This window comes from Cydia strobilella, chromosome 8 (assembly GCF_947568885.1).
Source record: "Cydia strobilella chromosome 8, ilCydStro3.1, whole genome shotgun sequence".
In the NCBI taxonomy this organism is placed as follows: Eukaryota; Metazoa; Arthropoda; class Insecta; order Lepidoptera; family Tortricidae; genus Cydia; species Cydia strobilella.
Genome location: NC_086048.1, coordinates 12,727,921 through 12,751,892, shown reverse-complemented (window position 1 = coordinate 12,751,892; position 23,972 = coordinate 12,727,921). Strand labels below are relative to the sequence as shown.

Genomic DNA, 23,972 nt, shown 5'->3' with positions numbered 1-23,972 from the left:
AGAGTAGCGAAAAATTGAATCTTGAGCGTTGCGAGGGTTACAAAAAATTTCACCACACCAGCCCGTAGAAAAAATTTACTGTAAGATATCAAACAAAATCAAATCCAAAATCCAAATATTTATCATTCTAACTAAATCATCATTTAAAAGTCAATTCTACCAGCTAACATAAAGAAACAACTCAAAATTTGCATCTTATTAATTAATTTAATTTAAAAATTGTAATAGATGTCATATATTAAAGAATAAGTGACGAATCCCTCCAGTGACCACTGACACCACCACCACCATATGACATCTATTACAATTTTTAATTTATATATAGTAGTGTGACTACTTAAAAAAACACAAATCAAAATATTTAATAAAATAATTTGATTTGTTCCCAAACTTGTTAATTTAATTTAATTTAACTTTCTCATCACTTTTTGAACAATCAGCCTTTACCAGCTGGTGTGGTGAAAATGTTACAGTTAAATTAGTAATTTAGCAATTGCATTACTTACAACATTGATTCATTGAGTCATAGATAGCACTTTTTATACATAGATAAATATAAAACTGAACGCTACGCTAACTACGCTAAAAAAACTCCTACAGCTGTAAATTAAAAGCTGGCATTATTTTAGGAAATTGTACTAATATTTGTGAATGTTTAAGATTTATAAGACCCATAACTCCCACAAGCTAAAAATAATTGCCTCTGTTAGTAAATAATCTTTATTCTTGCAAATAATTAGGACTCTGTGGCCAGCTGATATTAACATGCAAGAATTTCTAATGAATACCACATGATCACTCTACTTACTGGTGTTTCGACCAATGGTTATCTACTCGGGTAATCGTGACGGAAAACGATCATTCTATGAAAAGTAAATCCGCGTATCAATATTATGCCAACTTCTCTGCGTACTGAAATTTCTGCGAAAGCGTGTGCGAAAAATCGGCGTAATTTTACTCGGGGACTCAATTAAGGTTGTGGGCATGCCCATCGTGCCCACAACGGTGGATCCGCGCCTGGTCTGTCTGTCTGTTACCTCTTCACGCTTAAACTGCTGAACCGATTTAGTTGAAATTTGGTATACAGATAGTTTGAGTCCTGGGGAAGGACATAGGATACTTTTTATCCCAAACTCACCCCTCAAGGGGGTGAAAAGGGTGGTGAAAATTTGTATGGTGAATCAATAACCGCTGACCCGATTTAGATGAAACCTGGTAAGGGGATAGTTAGAGCTGTGAGGAAGGATATAGAATATTTTTTATCCCCGAAATCCTCCCTTAACCTTTCGTATGCTCCTGTCAAAAAAATGCTATTTAAATAGCAATCTAGACAACTTCATGTTTAAGTTTATACATGGAGTAGATTTGCTCCTAAGCATACCAAAGGTCAAGGGTGTAAAAATGGGGTGGAAATTTATAGAGTGGACCACTTTGGGGGTGGAACTTAAAAGCAGATTTGTTTAAAAATTAAGGTAACCAAATTATTAATTCCACGCAGACGAAGTCGCGGGCAAAAGCTAGTTATTAAATAAAACAAAGGATAATTTGTTGAAAAATATATTTCATTCATATTTAAAAATATTAATCCTCAGGATTTGATGTCGCAGCAACAAACGTAGCGTTTGTTTCAGGCCAGAAACTTGATTTTATAGGTATCTGATGAATTCATTTGTATTTGTATGAATTTACAATACCAGGGTTCAGTCAGCATGTTAAATATTGAGCAACATAGTCATGTGAATAAAACTTGGATTTACACAATTATTCATTTAATACGAGGTAAGTCATAAACACTGGTAAATCAAATTTGTACAAGTAAATATCACATTTTTAAACATTCTACCTAAAGTAATAAAGTTATCAAAGTAGTATTTATAAGACGGATCCTTGGATTCTGTATAAACCAGTCGTCAAGACTAAAATAACGCACAAGGGAGGTTCTAAAACTCCCTGAGCACCCTGCACTGCGCGTTGCACTTGGGATGCCTGTTGAGGCCGCTGTCGGCCGCCAACACGTCGAGGTCCAGCGCGGCCAGGGCGGGCGCGGGCGCGGGCGCGCGCGCGGCACCGGCGCGCACGGCCGGCAGGTCCGCGCGCGCGGCGCCGGCGCGCACGGCCGGCAGGTCCGCGCGCCCGATCACGCCCGCTTGGATGTAGCCGAGGATGGGCGGCACGTGCTCCGAGACGATCTTCTCGCGCTCCTTCGATACTTCTGCTTTCCTGCGGTGGCAGCATGCTTCCATTTTTATCGCCCGTCACTTTCGCACTTACATACGTGTTAGAACGTGATGGGCATGGTGACAGGTGATAAAAATGCGACCGTGCTCCGGCCGCTGGTGGGAAAAGCTGACTAACCTTTTCGACGCCGTGTCAAACACAAAACCTGTCACTCGGACGCCAAGTCGCCGAAGTGTCAAAACTGAAATTGAACTTTATGCACATGCACGTAGGTCTATGTTGCTCTGTGGTCTTTGACCGATTAATCCGTCTTTGACGTTGGACCTGCGATGCCGATATATCCGTCATTGGCGTCCAAAAGGTTAATAATAATAACTGTCGTGTCTTGTATTCTTGACAGAAATTCTTTACACAAATACCGATCTCTAAACTACGGGCCTGCAAGGTTAGGTCGCGAAAAGTGCCAAATTCCAAACTATTCATCGCGCGAAAAGGTAGAGAAGGCAGGGAAGCTCAAATCAAAAATACCCCTGTACTAGAACAACATAGTAAAAACAAGCCCAGGGATGGTAACCACGTTGTGTCTGTCGGTCACTGTTTTTTGCAACACATTTTAATTTACGTATTGATAAATTCCTCAGGAATTAAAAGGTAAATTTTGTAAAATTACTTTCGGTTAGTTATGCGATTTCTTAGTCCTTACTGTACCTATGTTACCTATGTGAGTCCCTATTTGATATGACTAAAATTGTCGTGGTAGTTCCTAAGAAAGAATATATTATTGCTGATGTGGTACTTACCAATCTTTGTAATAGTCAAAGACAGCTTTAGCCCTCGCGTCCTCGAGACGTCGCTCGCTCTCCCTCCTTCTCGCGTTGTCCTCTATCTGCTGTTTCAGGTCTATCGAGTACTGACGCGCCTTCTCTTTCTTTACGCGTTCTTTTTCGTGCTCTTTCGCGTCCTGATCTGCTAGCTTGGCTTCTGACTGAAATATAATAGACGATTTTTTTAGAGTAATGTTAGTTACATTGACTCTGGCAAATATTTCCGATATGTTAAATATTACTTATACAAAAAAAAGAGCCATACGTTATCATAGGAGTACTCTACTACTAAAGAAAACAAGAAGAGTTTTGACTTATTTTTTAACGTTTACCTGTTGCTCCTGAGGGCCTACCGCGAACCACTTTCGACGTGTTGCCTCCCTGTCACACTTACGTACGAATTTACAAGTGCGACAGAGAGACAACACGTCAAACGCGGTTCGCGGTAGACCCTCTGATCCGAAAAACGAAAACAAGACTACGAATGAAAATAAATCGCCGTTCATATATACTAGGATTGTCAATATTCTGCGTTGGTTCTACTATAAAAAAATGTTCACTTATAACCTACCTATTCGCTTCTCAGCGTGTGAGTAAACGTTGAAAAACACCCTGTATGACTGAAAAACATTCTGTATGAGTGAATTTAGGGCCCAGTCGCTCAGGACACGCTTTGTAAAACGTGAACTTTTATTTATGTACGAGTATAAAGGTGACAATATTTCCTAATCAAAACCTACCTCCTTCCTAAACTCGATCTGCCTCTGTTTCTCGAGCTCTATCTCCTTCTTCTTAAGGTCCATCTGCGCCGTGAGGTCCGTCATGGTGCTGGCCCTCACGTACTCCTGCTTGCGACCCGCCGCTATGTCGTCCTCGATCTGTTTCTCTTCTGCTTCGTGCTCTACTAGCTCTTTGATTATGTTGTCGCGATCTTGACGCTCCGCCTGACAAAAAAAATCATCGTTTGTTTTAAAAGGTCGAAACAGGGTTGTTTCGCAGAGCTATTGAAATGTACGTTGTACACTTGTACAGTCGCCATCAGATATATCGGAGCGGCCGAGTTGCTCAAAAATATCTGAACACGCACTCTAACGCCTTGCCAATAGGCGTGTTCAGACAGTTGTGAACACCTTGGCCGCTCCGATATATCTGATGGCGACTGTACCTACGCTTTACGTTTACGCAAAGTTGGAAATCGGAATGCTAATTCCGAAATGCGTAATTTAGAGGTTTCCTCACGATGTTTTCTTTCAACGAAAAGCACTTTGATAAACATCAAACGATGTTTCTAACAAAAGAACCGAACTCATTGGTGGGCGAACTGAACTTAGCTACCAATGCTAATAATACTTATAAGGGGTAAGTAACAAAAAAAAAATAGAAGCAACTGATTTAGAGAATGAACTTCATATAAATATTTAACATTTTACACAAGTTGCCTTACCTCGTCCGCCATGATTTGAGCGCAGATTTTTGCGTTTATTTCCTCTTTGATTCTGTCGCGGCGTTCTTTTTCTGCGCGGCTGTAAAATAATGTTACAGCTTTATTTGTAACTATTTTTAAATTCTTTAGTATAAATAGTATACCTACATACCTATCTTTCTTACTACCTGTAGTTTATTTTTTCGTAGGAAGTTAATTATAGATGTATATACATATATATATATATATATATCCGACTTTTACGAGGGAAAACGTATTATTATTTTTTATCAAGCAAAAACGTCTGCGAGCGATATAACATTTTTTTATAATTAAGGCAAAATTGAAAAATTCACCACTTCCGACAAGATTTAAAAAAATTAGTTTAGTATGGGTTCTCACATACATATGTTACTGGTGAATAAAATTCTCAATACAACTTTAGAATGGTGCCTGTTAGGCCTAAGATACACTTGTAAGTTTTTACTTACGTAAGTAGGGACACAGTTATACTACAGAATGAGAGATGAATATCGTTATCTCATTCTAACAAATAGTTTTGTCCCTACTTAGTAAGTAAAACTTACAATGTGTATCTCAGGCCTTAAGATAGATTATTCTTAGGCCAGGATTACACTTGTAAGTTTTACTTACGTAAGTAGGGACACAGCTATACTACAGAATGAGATATGAATATCGTTATCTCATTCTAGCAAATAGCTTTGTCACATCTACCATGTTGCTATGCGCCTCCCTAAGGCGTGTAAGCATAAAGAAATGGAAAGATTCGCACGCTTCTGGCAAGCCTCCGAACTCCGAAGCTAAGTTGGTAGCATGGATCGGACCGTAGTTCCAAAAGGTCGCAAGTTTGAGTCTTGCCGGAGGTGGTGAATTTATCAAGTTTTCCTTTTATTATTTATTATATTATTATAGCATTATTTATCCATACACTTGGTTACAAATTTGAAATACTAAGTTCATATATATATATTATTGTATGGCCCCTATAGGATAGAAAGCCTCCTCCATCTTATTCCATGTCTGTCTGTCTTGAGCTGAGGTCATCCAGTTTTTACCAGCTGTTTTTACAACATCGTCGTCATCTTTTATTATAAAAAACATTTACTAACGGTTTTTATACTAAATACTTACATACCAGCGCTGCGGTCGGCGTCGGCCTGCTTTTGTCTTTCAATGGCCTCCTCCTCCTTTATAGCGAGCTCACGTTGCTTGGCTCGCCACGCTTCACGAGCTTCCTTGAACGTCACCATCTCGCGTTGCGTCTTCTCCATGAGATCTCGCTTCTGTTTCAGTTCCCTAAAACAAGGCGGCAATTCTATATTTATCAGTCGCAGTCAGATAAAAATAAAATGCTGAGTGTCGTGGAACACTCGGTTGGAAGGAAGTTAAGGAAGATTCCTCGTGTCCGTGTCCGTCATCCACATCCTCATTTTCATTCTCATTAGTCTCATGTCTCATTACATATTTCTCAATGCGACGGCAAGATCTGACACTTACAAATTTCGCAATAGTATAGTCTGTGAAGGCAAGTTCTGACACTTACAAATTTCTCAATAGTATGGTCTGTGAAGGCAAGATCTGACACTTACAAATTTCGCAATAGTATGGTCCATGAAGACAAGATCTGACACTTACAAATTTCGCAATAGTATGGTCTGTGACGGCATGATCTGACACTTACAAATTTCGCAATAGTATGATCTTTGACGGCAAGATCTGATAGTTACAAATTTCGTAATAGTATGATCTGTGACGGCAAGATCTGATAGTTACAAATTTCGATGGTGATATGATGATAATAAAATTTTTAATCCTTTAGTCCTCAAAAACCCATCTTTAGAGTGGCACCATTTTACGTCTTAGTCACTAACTGTCCTTTGTAATATGTTGCAACTTGCACCTTTAAAACTAAACGATGTCTTCATAAAGTTAACATTTTTTTCGGGTGAGACAATAGGCAGATCCACATCTAAAGCAAGGTTTAGACTAGCAAGAACTTGCATGCAATTTACGTTACGTTGCTGACTACTAAGGTAAACTGCATTCAAAATGTTTATCAGATACCGCAATGTAATGAGAATTGCATGCAGTCACTTTGCGAGGAAATTGCCGCGTGAAGCATCTCGGTCTGTGGAGACAAGTGACTTCATTGATTCGAATAATGATTTTTCGACTTTCGCTCGATAGAAAAAAATCACGAACACATTTAGGTCTAAAACGCACTGTTATAACAATTTACACACAAAAGCTAAAAATATAAAAAAAATCTTTTTGAAACTTACAACAAATTAAAATTCAAAAACATGATATCCGTGATTCCGAGCACGCACATCCGTCTCGCTCACGCTTACGCTCAGTGAGAGCGAGAGAAGAACACGATTCTACGGGGCCTTAATGATTTTTGTAATAAAGGTCTTACCTCTGGTCCTCATCAGATATGGTCCTCATGACATCATCAAGCATCTTCTGCTCAATGAGCGCGTCTTCATACTGACACTGTTTCTGCCTCTGCCTGTTCACCAACTGCTGCTGCAGCTCCTGGCAGTATGCTGCAGTTTGCTGCATCTTCTGCAGTGCCTTCTTTTTGGCTTCCTGGTCATCGCCCAACGCAGCTAGGAGGGTGGAATTGGCTCTGTCTTCTTCAGCCTAAAGTTAAAGTATTTATTCGCTATATGGATAAAACATAAATGCAAATCACTACATCTTATAAAATAAAGTCCCCCACCGTCTGTCTGTATGTTCGTGATAAACTCAAAAACTACTGAACGGAGTTTCATGCAGTTTTCAGTAGTTTGTAAGAAGACATGTTGTACTATTCAATTCAATTCAATTCAATACATTTATTTCATGTAACCAAGACACATTTTATTAGTAACACTTACAAAACTAAGGGGTTAGTAGGTAGGTACAGCTAGACTTAAATTTAAAACAAAATAACACTAACGGGAGAATGCAATCCCTCGCAGTGTGACAAGTAGGGACAGTCAACCCTGTCCGCTATCATTCGCAGAATGCTGTTGGGACTGGCGCGCACCCGGCGCACCAGGGATGCCGCGCGCGCACGCATGGTAGTGTCATAGAGTAACTTATACTAGAGCGGTACTGTCATAGTAAATTTTGTAACCCCAGTAAATTCACTGCCATCTGTCGACACACTTTAAAACTAAAAATGGAGATTTATAAAAATACGATAGAATGTATTTAAATATAGATAAATGATTTTTTTTTATTTGCATTAATTATTTTTATGATTTTGACCCATGTTCTTTCACTGATATGCGTTAAAATTGTTAAATAACAAACGAAACCGTCAACGCCATCTATACGACTGTAGGCCAAAACTAGTAGCGCCCTCTGAACGAGAATCAAATTTTCTTGATTTTCGAGGCACGTTTTTTCCTTAGACTGTATCCATCTATTACGGAGTTATATCTATCTTTGGTAGTGTAGAAGCAGTCCACGCGCGCCGCCGCGAACATCCCCGATGCGCTACAGAAACGAGGCAGCCCCATCAACACCCGAAACGCATTGTTGTACTGGACCCTAAGAGCCCCATATGTCCGTTGCGAATACTGCGCCCACAGATTGCAGGTGTAGAGGGAAGTGCAAAACGCCCTTTGGAGCACCTTGCAAATCTGCGAGCGATCATATTCGCCCGGACCGACAGGGCCCTTCGTTCCCTTTCTATGTCCCTATCGTCTTTAAGGTCGGCCGCGATCAGACTGAGGTGGGTGAGGTGGACTATGTTCTACAGACTCTACCTATACAGTATGCTAAGTAGTGAGTGACCCATTATGGAAAGAACTTATGATGGGCGGTTTTTTTTTTTCATTAAATTTTTAGGGTTCCGTACCCAAAGGGTAAAAACAGGACCCTATTACTAAGACTCCGCTATCCATCCGTCTATCTGTCCGTCTGTCAATAGGCTGCATCTCATGAACCGTGATAGCTAAACAGTTGAAATTTTCACAGATGATGTATTTCTGTTGCCGCTATAACAACAAATACTAAGAACAGAATAAAATAAATATTTAAGTGGGGCTCCCATACAACAAACGCGATTTTTTTGCAATTTTTTGCGTAATGGTACGAAACTCTTCGTGCGCGAGTCCGACTCGCACTTGGCGGGTTTTTGGTTTTTAGGGAAAATTATAGCAAAAATTAAAAATCATCAGCAAAATATAAATCAGCCCTTATAAGTAAGTAAATACACTTTATTGCAGGCGGTCTTGTCGCTGTAAGCGATCTCTTCCAGACAACCTTAGGGTAGCAGGATATAAAGAACAGAAACTAAAAAACAGGTTAAATAAAATTACAAACACTACTAAATTACAGGAATAAGAAGATTACACATACAAATACAATTAAATAAATACGTAAGTATCAATAGGTACACAAACAAATAGTTAAATATATATCAGATGCAACTAACTGCCATAAAAATGTATGTTTTTAAATACCTACTATGAAACCATGGTTTTAATAGTAAAATGAGAAAAAGTGGATTGACCATATAATTTTGTACATGTCTGTCTGTCACAGTTGTTCTTCTTGCTTACCTTTTCCTGCACCTTCCTATATTCATTATGCAGTATCTGTTGCCGCACATCTCGGCACACATAACCAGCTTGAAGTTTCTTCATCAGCATCCGCAGCTCTGGATCCCGCTCCCGCAGGTAGTGGCGACGCAGCAGTTCTGTAGCTTCTTCATGACGGACTTTAGCCACTTCACTGGCAAGGTCTGCTTCTTTTTTAGCTCGAGCATTTACAATTGCGGCATGATCAGTTCTCTAAAAACAATAACATTGGAAATTATTAATCAATAAAATAAATAAAAAAGCCTTTTATTTCCAATTTACTTTTTTTTTACATTAGAAGTTTTGGCGTATTGGTTAGTAAGTTTCTTATAGTTAGTGTTAGGTTTATGTATTCTATTTACTATCTATTTATTTAACTTGGGTGTAGGCCTCCTTCAATTCTCTCCATTTCTGCCTGTCTTCCGCTTTGTTTAGCCAGTCTTTCCCTGCAGTTTCTTTTATATCGTCCAGCCATCGTTTATATGGCTTTCCTACTTTCCTTTTGCCAATAGGGCCTTTCCATTTCGTTGCCAATATTGTCCATCTATGGTCTTTATACCGTGCGATGTGTCCTGCCCACCGCCATTTTAATTTGAGGGCTTGAGTTAGTGCGTCTTGTAACTTTGTTTTTTTTCTTATTATTTTTTGTATCTTTTTTATGTTAAGCATGCTCCTCTCCATGGCTCTTTGGGTGGTTCTTATCTTTCTCTTTATTTTATCTGTAAAAGTCCATGTTTGACACCCATAGAGCAGGCTCGGTAGAAGGCATGTATCTGCCACTATCTTTTTTAGGTTTAAGCTGTATTTTTAGGATTTCTTACAGTGACCAGAATTTCCTCCAGGTTATGTTGGCTCTCCTTTCTACCTCTTCTTCGTTCTTCTTCAAGAGGAAACACCCATTGCGAATAACGTAAACTTGCCAGTAAAGCAGATCGAAGAAAAAGAAGTTTATGAGCACATAAAGCAGCTGAAAACCGAAAAAGCCCAGGTCCTGATGGAATAACAAACGAAGCTCTAAAACATGGTACACCAATCCTGCTTCAACATATAACACATCTATTCAATATGGTACTTAATTCCGAAACCATATGAGAGCAATGGTGTACATCCAACATAATATTGCTGTACAAGAAAGGCAATTCCTTAGACATCGGTAACTATAGGCCAATCAGCTTACTGGCGAGCATATACAAACTGTTCTTCTCAATAATGTTAAGGCGAATATCCAAAACAATTGACGACTCACAACCAAGAGAGCAGGCTGGTTTCAGGGCAGGTTTCAGCACCACTGATCACATACAAGCACTAGAACAGATAATAGAGAAGTATAAAGAGTTCAATAGGAACCTATACGTCGCCTTTATAGATTATAGCAAGGCATTTGATAGTATCAATCACAGCGCAATCTGGAATGCATTGAAACAGCTTAATGTGGACCAAAAATACAATAATATTATAAAGAATATATACGCGAAAAGCACTAGCCGAGTCAAGCTGGAGACAAGAGGGAAACAGATAAGGATAGAAAGGGGAGTCCGACAAGGAGATCCCTTATCACCCAAGATCTTTATTGCTGTCCTGGAAATCATATTTCGGAATCTCAAATGGGAATCAAAAGGCATCAATCTGGAGGACCAGTTAATAAACCATTTGAGATTTGCAGACGACATAGTCATAGTAGCTGAAACTGCAACAGAACTAAGAGAGCTTATAAACCAACTAGACGAAGAAAGCACCAAAGCAGGCTTACAAATGAACACAAATAAAACCAAAATAATGACAAACAGCAAACAAATACAAATAAATATCAACGGCAACAACATAGACTATGTAGACCAATATATATATCTAGGAAACCAACTGTCCTTCACAACAACAAACAACGAAGAAGAGGTAGAAAGGAGAGCCAACATAACTTGGAAATTATTAAGAAAGCCTAATTGTTGCAGTTTTCTAGGCAAGCCCTGCAATTTATCTAGTTTTTGACTTTTTGAGGTGGTAAAAATAATAAAACTGAGGTGGCAAAGAAAACATTCAGCCCGCTAAAATGTATAACTTAGAACAATACCTCTTGGAAGTCCTTTTCCATCTGAGCTTCTTTCTCTATGAGGGCTAGGCAACGACCCATGCGGCCGTCGGCCATTCGATCGTTTAGCCATTGTGTGTCCAAGGCCCTCTGGAAGTAATCCAGCTCCGCTTTACGCGCGCGGAATATAGCATTCCGCGTAAGCTCGTTTTGAGGTTGCTAAAACAAATGCTGAACATTGAAAGCTCTAATAAAATGTAAATGTAAATAGAAATCAATGAGTATTGTACCATTGTAGTAAAAATAATAAAAACCGTTCGTTAGCGGTGCTGAGTGAAAATCAAATCAAATAAGAGACAATAAATAAGTTCTAAATTTTCAATGCAAGATTGTCAATTGTCAATTTTTTTGTCAAAATACTCAAAATTGTTTGTAAACAGAACAGATACATTACATGATTAGGAATGAATGAACATGTCACGTTTGATGGTTGCTAATTGCTATATGAGACAAATATATTGTATAAAATAATATAGTGCGACAGTTCCGCCAACCTAACTGTTAAACTATAGTTTGTCAAAGGACTGTCTCATTTCAAACATAGACAGAGAGAATCATACTATCTTTGTCTTACACTAGTACTAGCACCCAAAAGAAAAGGATGAGTATAGTTTTTTTTGTTCTTATTTACTGACTATTTGGTTTAACCAACTATATATTATACATTTAAAACTGGCACATTGTTTAGGCAAAGCCATATATTATATTTTTTATAAATTTATTTTTAATTTTAACTATATGGTTTTTGCAGCTTTGTCTTTAACATTTTTTGGCCAGATATTTCAGTAAATTTTATTATAGCGCCATCTCTGTGAATCTATATGTTACTGCAAATAGTGCAAATTCGAATTTCGAATGAAACATCAACGAAATGTAACACAATGGGGTTGGCAACTGTCAAAGGTTTGCATAGATGGCGCCATCATAGCTTGCCCCTTTTTCTATGAAAATTTGGCATAAAGGGCTGGCACCAAGGTAATAAAATTCCATTAAAAATAAACAAAAACATGACACAATTCTGCTGATTGACAAGGCAAGCTGTGCTGGCTAAATACTTCCAAACACTTCGAACGGCCAGTCAGTCATTATTCTGAGGGCCAGTCTATGGACCAACAGCCATTCTAAGTCGCCATCTAGTTCAAAAGTGATAAAATATGTTTAATTATAGTGACAAGAGCCATCTATCGGAGACATTAGCAACAAGAAACTAGAATTTTGTTCAGTCCGCCAGAGTGCCTTTCTCAGGGTAACACGCATTTGGATTTTGACGTGTGACAGTATAGAGCTGCAACCAAATCTGGGTGCAGATTGATGGTGTATCGAAATAAAGACGGTCGGTAATGAAACAGTGATTAAAATGGCTGAAAGTAAAAGTGCGTTAATCGCGAAATCAGTGCAAAAACATGCCGGACGGGCGAAGGAAAAGGTATTTATCGTTTTGTTACCTTACGTGTAAGTGTTATGTTTGGTATGTGACGGTGTTTTCAAGATTTTAAGACTATCGAGTGCCGTGAAAGTGGGTTTTTGACGGGATCCGAGAGCCGGTCAGGTTTCTCGTGTCCCAGCGAGATCTCTAGCCGGTGTTCGTGTGAAATTATTTTCACCTGTTGCTCGCGCACAGGTGTAGAGCCGACCTGCTATTCCGTAATTTTGTTTACATTGTGATTGTGTCGTCAGCTGCTCGAGTTGAGTCTAAGTAGGCACCTAATTGATTATGACACGCGTCGCGTTATCATTTCCAGGGTGTACTGATACCTATTTATAGGCGCACCAGATGAGATAAATTTGGATTGCGTACAGCTTACAAGCTATAGATTATAAAAATGGCAAAGGCTGGCTGTTGGTCACACGCCTCAAGAGTAACTTGTAGAACCGTTTATAAAAATTGCTAACACGACACTGGGCGCATGAGAGTTGTCTAGGGAACTGTTCTAAATTTAAAAATAACAGCAACAGTGGGCTTGAGCGGAGACAGGACAGTAGTCTGTGCTAGTTTCTCAGAAATATCATAGTTATTTTGACTCCTCTATTTTTATGCATTTGTGAGCTAAAGCTTATTTTTATGAATTATAAATTCTTCCGAAGAACCTAGGGATTTAATGGGCTGCATCCCGTTCATATAAATTATGTGCATTTGGTTACCTATTTTTGGTGCGAGAAGTAGGTCATCATTTAGCTAGATGTAGTGTTTCAGTATTAAGATTTAAAAGAATCTTTTCAAGTGTGTATAGTGGTCTGTCCAAGCTGAATTGATTATAAACTTAAAAAAGTAAACAAAAAAAAACAAAAAAACCTGAATTTGGACACCAAAATAAATTTCTGTTAGAGGACAAAGTGAGGTAGTAGTTTGTAGTCTTTACCATGGGGAGTAAGTAGTTAAAGCCACTGTGCAGCTTTCAATAATATATAGGTACAGTCAAAGGCAAAAATATCGAACCAGACAAATGGCCTAAAAATGGGATACTGCCGTTTAGCCAAAATATTTTTCGCCAAATTTCACTTCCCAACAAACTTATGGCATCAGTTTCATTTCCCAAATGAAATTTTAGCAAGTTTTTTACTTCGCAACCATTTCATTTTCCAACCCCATATTGCGAAATGAAAATGACGTACTAGGTTGGGTTAGGTTAGGTTGGATTATGAAAATTTGCGAAATGAAATTTTGCCAAATGATAATTTGCGTAAAATAGTTTGGGAAGTAATACTTTGGGAAACGATTTTTGGCAATACATTAGTAAACCCCTAAAAATATGTGCACGACTTTATTGTCTAAGGTGTAAGAGTATACACATATTTTTGAAACTTTGGTAATGTATATATATTTATGCCCTTGACTGTACCTATCACTTTCTTCTGCTCCACACCAAAATGAAAGCAAACCGTGTTATTGTTACCAATCTTCTTTTTTTTCAATCAATGTTTTGGGATTTGTTTCATAATGATTACTTTGTTTTGTTCAGAACATATTTAAACGAAATTCTAGCTGCAAGTGCTGTAACTTATGATGTTTTTACCCATTCAGCCAAGTGTGAGTTGGACTCGCGAATCAAGTAGGTATTAATGTCTGCACTGTGGATAATTACACGTTAATGTTCAAAAAGTTTGTTTATATTAACAATCCACTGTGAACATTGACCCAGTCATAAACTGATAATATTATGTAGAATGGAATCTCTCAAAAATGACTGACTGAATGAATGACTGTGTTATGACCAGTGTTTACAGCGAACATCGAAAACGAAATTTCGTTATCTGCCTCTCTATCGCTCTTCCAAATTCGTGCGATAGAGAGGCAGATAACGAAATTTCGTGCGTATTGTCGTAAATATTGCGCTTTTCGTTTTTCGCGGTACGCCTTCGGTTCCAAGCAGACCAGAATTCAAATTGGCCAACTGTATGCTGCCTACTACAGGTTCCTAGGTAGATATAACAAGAGGCAAAAATGCAATTTTGCGGCTGTGTAGATACCTGTAGTTATAAGTTTTAGATATGTAGCACCATAAAACTACCCTAAAACTATAGGTGGTAGGTCTACTATAGGTGGTGCTTACACTGTTTTCTACAACTATGTCCAGGGAATTCCCCATATTTAATATTTTGTCATAATGTCTTGCCGGAATATTTGCTAAATCCCGTGCACTAGGTAGGTACTCCTCAATTAGCAAAATTAATAGCAAGCAAACTGAAGGGCCTTTCTACAGAAAAGTTTCACGTCACGCACAGTTAGTGTAAATAAAATACATAATTATAAAACAACGAGGTCAGCTATGTTAATTACTTTACCCATGGTACATAGGTACCTACTAAAACTAATAAACCCAACCCAAGTTAATTTTACCAATAGTAAAAAGTGCCGGCTAACCTTATTTAGTAGGTTTAGAACTAACATAATAAAAACCGGCCAAGTGCGAGTCGGACTCGCGCACCGAGGGTTCCGTACTTTTTTTTAGTATTTGTTGTTATAGCGGCAACAGAAATACATCATCTGTGAAAATTTCAACTGTCTAGCCATCACGGTTCATGAGATATAGCCTAGTGACAGATAGACGGACAGACGGACAGCGGAGTCTTAGTAATAGGGTCCCGTTTTTACCCTTTGGGTACGGAACTCTAAAAACTATTCAAATTTTGGGATATCTGATATAGGTAGACTAGATTTTGGTTTAAAAAATACTTCGCCGTTGCCTAATCAAATAAAACAAAAGTATATTAAACTTGCAAATACGAAAGTGTATTCGCGGCAGAACTGTTTTCAAATGAAAAATCTTATAAGGTAGGTAAGATGCCGAGATCGTGAGTTGTCTGAAGATCCTTAAAGTTATGTTAAACGTGTTTTTACCTACTAATAAATTTAATAATAAGCCTCTAAAGTTATTTACCCTTCATTGATCAAGCAACACGATCCATTCACAAGACTTGGACAAGTTATAAATGTTAACAATATTAACGTAAAAGGTCATATGTAAGGTCTAACTTGAAACACGCATACGCCATTTTGTAGCCGGGTCGTAACGTCTAGCCATCGAGGCTGATGGTGCGTTGACCTGCGACCGTTTCATAATAAATTCACCTTTAATCGATAGTCGTAGGCTTTCCCGCTCGAAGACTTGGCAGAGAACTCATCGGTTCAGTTTTTTAGTCTTTGGAATCCTACCTACTTAGAACTTGTTCCTTTTTGGAATTTTTGGAAGTTTTTACAAAGGTAACGGTTGTGCCGTTATGATAATTTGATCTGCTGATACTTTCGAAGAATGTAAACATTGAAGAGGGTTATATGCACGACATAAAAGGTATTCAATTAGTATTCATGCTCTTAAATATTATAAATTCCTCAAGTACCAAGTACCAACTGAAGCATATAGTGCAGCAATGCACAGTTAAACCAACATAGTAATCAAACAAGTTGACAGAATGATCGATACAAACTATAATAATTATCATTCGCGATCTATCACGAGGTTCAAGTGGCGTGAAATTGTTAACGACTCGCATGAACACGGTCTAAAGGTTACTTATAAATAATGTTTAACTGATATCTTAATAAAGTATGCTTTGTTATTGTATTTTAAGTAGTTGTCAACTTTCCGGATTTACGTCCTTCCGTTCAGAATGTCCGGAATTCCGAATTTTAATTAGTCTGGCATCTACGCCGGGCGTCGTATTATCATTGCTAAAGCCCAGTGGAGTGATACGCTCTGGCTAACCAATGGAATTCTGATGTGGAAATTAGTTAAAAAACTATGAACAATAGGAGAGTCCACTTACTTGCTTGGCTGAGCATTTAACTCGCCTGCGCCCTGTTAACAATTGGAATAACACCTTTTAATGACCGCCTTTTTATAGTTATTTTGAAAAGCTCCCGACGATACTTTAGCTCCATATTAATAACCAGCAACGGCACGTAAAAGAGAAACTATAGGCAAAAAACATATATTTTATTCCAAGACTGCGGGTCGCCCCGGCTTCGCACGGGTAAACCTAAACACTATTGATAGGTGAAAACCGTATGAAAATCCGTTAAGAAGTTTTTGAGTTTATCGCGAACATACATACACACAAACAGGAAGACGCGGCGGGGGACTTTGTTTTATAAGACATAGTGATCATGTCGCCGATTATAGTCGCCGTCAGATAAATCGGAGCGGCCAAGGTGCTCTTAAATATCAGAAGGCTTTGTTTAGATATTTGTGAACACCTGGGCCGTTCCGATATATCTGATGGCGACTGTATATCTCCCATTCATGGCTCCTCAATAAGAAAACTTTTTTTTAACTTTTTTATCTGTATCAAAAGAAACAAAAAACGGTTCAGTTTCAATTCGACCTCCATCCTCCATAGAGCCGGCAATGCCGGCATCCGAACCGCCTTGGCCTAATACCTCCACACGATGACAATGAGTTATTATATTCTAAACGGTTATGCAAACATGCAGATGTAGGGTGTAATGTTATCAATCACAGGTGATGGTTGGGCATAATAGGTAATACTTTTTTTTTCATTTATTTAGAAACCAAACAGCCATATAGTGTAACCCGTTCGAATTAAAAAACCGCAAATCGATGTACAGGTAAGCCGATACTAGAGGTCAAAACAAAATTTTTGACCCGCAGTTCCTAAAAAAACTTCCCTGGGGGGAGTGGTAAAACTTTTTTTTTTACTGTTAGAAGTATTAGAACAAATTAAATTATTTACAGAAAATACTTTAATTTGTTTTTATTTTAAGTAGAAACACTACTATATAAATTATAAACTGAAATAAATGTCATATACTAAGAAAAAAGAGGCCTTGGTCATTTTTTCTTAGTATATGACATTTATTTCAGTTTATTATTTTTTTTTGTGTGGAAAAAAATTTTTTTTTAAAACCTATCGTGTGTGATATCATACGAAAGGGCTTTTTGAGGCAATTCTAAAAATATATCACATCATTACATTTCGGCCATTTTTTTTAAATTAAAACAAAAAGAATTTTCGAAACATACCAAGTTTGGGCTCCTCCAGATACGATATGGCTGTTTTTTTTTGTACAATATACCACAAATGATACGTGATATCCTCATATCCAACCCCAAGAAAGCAATTTTGAAAATAATACCTATCATTAACATTTTTTTTTATTTTTCTATTTTACAAACTGGCACAGTTCTACTTCAATACCTATTTTACGAGACTTATGGAACTGTACTGCAGATACGGTACATATTAATCATTAAATGATACGTACTATCCATATATCGAACGGGAAATACCTCTTTAACCCTGATGAAAAGGCGCAGTTAAATCAGTTGATATAGTTTGTTTAGTTTTTGACACAAAATATCAAGGTTGTATCCTTCAGATACGACATACCTTATCGATTTTTCTTTGTACAATATACCACAAATGATACATAGTATCTTATTATCTAACCCCAAGAAAGCAATTTTGAAAATAAAAGTTTTAAATTGAAAAATTAAAAAAAAAATTGTTAATGATATTATTTACAAAATTGCTCTCTTGGGGTTGGATATGAGGATACCACGTATCATTTGTGGTATGTTGTACAAAAAAAAATCAGCCATATCGTATCTGGAGGAGCCCAAACTTGGTATGTTTCGAAAATTCTTTTTGTTTTAATTAAAAAATTATGGCCGAAATGTAATGATGTGATATATGTTTAGAATCGCCTCAAAAAGCCCTCTCGTATGATACCACACACGATAGGTTTTGGAATTTTTTTTTCCATACAAAAAAAAAATGTTTTATCACTCCCCCCGTGAAATTTTTTTAGGAACTGCGGGTCAAAAATTTCGTTTTGACCTCTAGTATGCGTGTGCCAAACGGCTAACCTGTACATCGATTTGCGGTATTTCTTTGTAATTGGGGTCGAGCGGCTTCCGCTAATATAAACATATCAAAAATAAAATACAAAAGATGTATCGCAACAAAAGAAAAATACAACAAAAAAAAAGACCTGATGGAGGTAATACTTGACATGGTTCCATCTTTTTCCAATTGCGTTGTAGAAAAAAAGAAAAATGAACGGACAAGATACCGCTCTGAAAAACGAAAGTACCTAGCAAAGAGGTATTCTAACCAAAATTAGGAGAACATATTCATATAACAAGTTTAACATTTTCGCAACTTCTAACTGTGCAATTGTGCAAATCGTAATAGAAGTTTGTAATTTTGTATGCAAAGGTGCTAAGTGAATAGTATTGTTGACTTTATTTTGGCTATCTCGATAATTTGGAACCTTACCTTCGACATCCATATTAATCCATAACTACTGTTACTGTAACTATTCAAAAACGGAATGCGATCACTTGCAAAATAAATTCCAGCTCCTTGAAACCAGCTCTCGGAACTAGCTGGCCTGGAACTAGCAAAGTTTTATGGTCTTTCAAAATCGCTCGTAAGTCATAAAATAATAAACAAAGTAGGTTTTAGGTTTTATTTTGTTTTTCTATAGCGAATCCAGGAATGACTGACAGCACAAACAAATAGGCCATCCCGTTTATTACATAAGCTTAATCTGCTCACATATTATTCTGACCCAAATCCTTACCCCAGCGCAGTGCAAGTATCGTAATCAATCGACAGTATCTTAACTTGATGCAAACTTTAATATTTAATTTCCGTCTACTATTCATTTCCATTGCCACGATAATGGTAAACATTTTTTTGATCTTTATTCGCAAGTTAAAAATGTGTGAAACAGCTTACAGTGGCGTAACTAGGGGGGGGGGGGGGGGGGGCAGAGGGGGCATGTGCCCCAGGCGCCATCCAAGGGGGGCGCCAAAATGGGCAAAAGGCAGCGGCAGGGAAACTTTTGTCAGTCGTCAGGGGGCGCAAATTTGGTGACTGCCCCGGGCGCCATATCCTCTAGCTACGCCCCTGACAGCTTATAATGCAAAATGTTCCTAAAGAAATCGAACGCTATTTGAATGAAGACAAGAATATGAACCATGGCGTAGTGTCGATATTAAGTTGTACTCCCAAATTCCTATATGTGTTAATGCCGACCTGTGATGATAGTCCTCGACCACAGAATAACGTCGCTATACTTACTCAACTTCATATCTGCAACAATCATTTGATGGAAATGTCGCTTTTCTTTCATTCAGAATACGTGTTTTTGTCATCAAATGAGTGTTGCAGATACGAGGTTGAGTAAGTATAGCGGCGTAAGTAATAGTATTATCATACTGTCGTCTTACGGCATTTCTGTAAACTTTCAAAAGTAATGGTAGTTTGTAAGACTATTGTCACAAGTAGCTTTAAAATGATAATCATAGACAATTCAAGTAGCCGATAACCTACTACTAAGTTACCTAATATAAACTGAGGGCCTACCGCGAACACCGAAGTTCGCAAAATTGCGGGCATCTTTCTCTTTTACCAGACTTTAGAGTGACAGAGAAAGATGTCCGCAATTTACGAACTTCGATGTTCGCGGTAGGCCCTCTGCTACCACTTAGCTACTTAGGAATCTCGGGATACTGTGCATTACTCAACTCAAACTGTGACGCCGCGAACCATTTACTTTTTATCGACTTGTTTGTCTAACTAATGTGGTCTTCATTACTTCCAAGACTTACTTCGCTAATTATACACATCGTTTACTGCATTCTTCAACTCACTACGCACCATTTGGACAGTTTTAGATCTCCGCAAATCAGTGTTTAAATTATGACTTTCAGTTTCGGTAAAAAATCTAATAATTTTTTTTGCGTTGTTTAGAATTAGATAGTTACCCTATCTAATAATAGATAATGGGTTAAAACTGATTTAAGGTGAGATGAATGTACCCACTGAATGTAACAGTAGTTAATAATTAGAATACCTTCAAGTTTTACGCTCTGAAAGCAGTTAAATACTATGTTACGCTTCTGCAATGGTTTAATTGCATTTAGCTATACATTTTTCGAGATGTTTTAAGTTTACCGTGTTGATATGATTTTCAATGTTAATCCAATGGTCACTGACATATACATATAAGATATTTACAGATATTTTTGTGGTTACATTATCCAAATTTAATAAGATATGTAGAATTTAGTTTAAGGCCAGGATTACACTCGTAAGTTTTACTTACGTAAGTAGGGACAAAGCTATTTGCTAGAATGAGATAACGATATTCATATCTCATTCTGTAGTATAGCTGTGTCCCTACTTACGTAAGTAAAACTTACAAGTGTAATCCTGGCCTAACAGTAAGAAAACTGTTTTCAGCTAGGTGCTGTCTATTATATGGGACAGCACTCCATAGCACCAAAGACAGATATAACTCCGTAATAGATGGATACAGTCTAAGGAAAAAACGTGCCTCGAAAATCACGAAAATTTGATTCTCGATCAGATGGCGCCACTAGTTTTGGCCTACACTCGTATAGAGGGCGTTGACTGTTTCGTTTGTTATTTATAATTTTAACGCATACCAGTGAAAGATCATGGGTCAAAATCATATAAAAATAATTAATGCAAATAAAAAAAACATTTATCCATATTTAAATACATTTTATCGTATTTTTATAAATCTTCATTTTTAGTTTTAAAGTGTGTCGACAGATGGCAGTGAATTTACTGGGGTTACAAAATTTACTATGACAGTACCGCTCTAGTATAAGTTACTCTATGATAGCACTGTTGGCACCCCTGCATAGGTACATGTTTATATGCAAGGATGCTAAGCTAATAGTTTTGCTGACTGTACATGACTGTGACTGTGCAAGTCAGCATCAAAAGTAACGTATCAGACTATGCATCAATAGTATCTCTTAAATAAAAGGGATGTCTCTATAATTTACATATAGTTAGGGACAATTTTATTAGACTGTGGTGATACATGTGATAGATACATATGACCGCGTAATGTACAGACATATCTCTATATGGAAAAGTATTTAAGGGTGGCAGATAGTTTTGGCGCGTTGTTTCATACGCTGCTATTGGTGCTGACTCTATGTTGTAATTATTATAAATGGTAACACCTACAATAAGAAGTTCGATCGGCGCTGGACAATGAGTTTGCATTTGTTACTTTTTCCTTAGCGTACCTTTTGCAATTCGTACGGTACTACTACCGTTACTCAAAATCTTGTAAAAACTCACTGCAATTGTAAGTCGCAATTGTTCCGGTCGAGGTACATGTAGGTGGACGTCAACAATAACTGTAATTGTACACTCAAAAGGGCCAAAATATGTGCCGAATTTCACTGTCGTTTTTAGCGTTTTATTTAAGTTACTCCAATGTATGGAAAGCTATCTCGAATTAATACTAGTAAGTTTAGTTAGGTAGTTTTTTTTTCTCTGTATTGTAATTTTACAAGTAATTGGGTACTACTATTACTACTGATTAGTACTAATAAGTAACTATAGGTACTAACTCCAGTCCTTCATCTGACTCTCCTTTTATTATATATGTAGCGATGTGTCATGTGACAATCTGTAAAAATTATACATTTTGTGTAGGTAAGATTCACAGACGGTCTCTTAGCTGAGATAATGATGACACCTAAAAGACTGATAAACAGATAAGTGGAGAAATATTCAGTGGTTTATCAAGCTGGTTTAACCTTCTGACTGTTGTGACGACCCGCGTCCTACACATAGTACAGTCGACATCAAATAGATAGTTACGGCGAAAGCGGCCAAATATATTCGGTACACATCCTTATTTCTATAGCAACAAAGGTGTGTCACGATATATTTGGCCACTTTGGCCGTTACTATCTATTTGATGCTAACTGTACTTAGGCCCCAAAACATTTTTGACTGTCTATTTTACCAAAATTCAAATGAAACTGACAAATTATGATACCCAGTCTTCAGAAAGTTAACGATGGGTACCTACTTATCAAAACTTAGTCTTGAAAGTTACTAAGATAATCTTTACAAAACCCTCCGAGTTACAAATTATTTCATAACGCGAATCCAATTAACCTAAATATATCTATCTACCTATATAGAGAAAAACACGTTTACACGAAAACAAACCGGCAACATAGTTCACCAAAATCATAACAGGATTTTGATGCGTTTCGTATTTATGTACCTGCTTATACATTATGAAACGTATGTGTGTGGTGTAAGATTCAAAATTAAATAAATATAATTGAACGTTTGTAAACCTGAAATAGCAGCGTTCCTTTGATGGTGTTAACTTGGGCGTAAACCGGCAGGGGCTTTTAAGTAATAACAAATACAATACAGAAAATGTGAAAAAATGTCTGTAAAAATGAGTTTAGAGTGTTATTTCAACCCGCTCTCTGTCTAATCTACTACACAAATGCAATTTTGCAGCTCGTTATACAATACACAATTTGTGACCTACATCTTCAATTCTCTATTATCATCCTTGTTCGTCATTCTTCAAAACATTCAGCAAAACTTTATGTTTATATAACCTAATCCTATGAATGCCTCCGCCAAGACATTAAGTGGTTTATTTACGGCACTTTCCACAACCTATCCACCCACTTGTCGATAAAAACACCTTTATCACTATTGACATTGCGTGACCATCCTCAGTACTTTTACTTTGGCACGCCACACCACCCACCGCATCACCAAAGATACTTCGGAAGAATTATCGGTTATTAACGGCGGGGTGAGTTCTATAACATTTTGTCCTTCTATAATCTAAGCCGCAAAATCGACATTAATTAATATCATTTTGCGATATGGGCCTATCTTAAAAGCTTTTATATCATCGAAGTCGTGACAGTTTTTAAATTATTATTTAATGGTATTTACCATATGAGGACAATTTGTTACAATTTAAAAAATATGCATTCAAATTACGTACCATCGTCGCCAGCAACGTCTTTTCACAAATATACAATACCTAATATAGTTACTCATGAAATAAAACTATGTATACGGATTATATCTCCTTAATCCTATACGGATTATATCTCCTTAATCCTGTCACGAACGCTGTAAAGGGTTCGAAACATCGGGATGTATTATAAATTATAAAATACACTGGATTTCAGGGGGATAATGACATGTTAAAATTAACCTCACCGTTTCTGAAAGACTAAGTACCTACTAATACTTTTTTTGCGACAGACCAAACCTAGCCCTGAAACGCATGCGGCAACCAGATGATTGTAACCTTCAGATGTCAACCGCAGAGTTCAAAGGCACTAAAGGTCGCCACGACAGTTAGCACAACTGTGTTCGTCATGGGAACGCTCATGAATGGGCCACCAGGGCCTTTTTACATATTCCCACTCATTCGCTCGGTTTGTCATTGTGATGATAGCTTGACGTTTTTGCTGAACTCCTATGCCAGCGTATAATTGATTACGAGTAAGTTAATGATACGAGCACATTATATCTTAAATTGTCAACGTCCTCGACACAGACGTCGTCAA

General features: G+C 37.5%; 2 protein-coding genes across 3 annotated transcripts in view; one reads left to right on the top strand and one right to left on the bottom strand.

The window, feature by feature from the left end:
- Positions 1-1,541: 1,541 nt before the first annotated feature.
- On the bottom strand, positions 1,542-11,491 carry LOC134743653 (meiosis-specific nuclear structural protein 1-like). The gene is made up of 9 exons (XM_063677232.1): positions 11,340-11,491; positions 11,092-11,268; positions 9,006-9,236; positions 6,866-7,092; positions 5,578-5,742; positions 4,447-4,525; positions 3,743-3,946; positions 2,979-3,163; positions 1,542-2,220 (listed from the first exon to the last, which is right to left on the bottom strand). Exons 1-9 carry the CDS (start codon positions 11,340-11,342, stop codon positions 1,941-1,943), a joined length of 1,551 nt encoding a protein of 516 aa, XP_063533302.1. The 5' UTR covers positions 11,343-11,491; the 3' UTR covers positions 1,542-1,940.
- Positions 11,492-12,325: 834 nt separating this feature from the next.
- The window catches only part of LOC134743665 (myc box-dependent-interacting protein 1), a 66,664-nt gene continuing 55,017 nt past the window's right edge, over positions 12,326-23,972 (top strand). Inside the window, exon 1 of one of the 2 annotated variants that reach the window (XM_063677255.1) lies at positions 12,326-12,535. In XM_063677255.1, coding sequence (XP_063533325.1) covers positions 12,467-12,535 — 69 coding nt within the window. In that variant the 5' untranslated portion in view covers positions 12,326-12,466. The remainder of the gene's footprint in view (positions 12,536-23,972) is intronic. The other variant, XM_063677256.1, reaches the window with a different exon arrangement.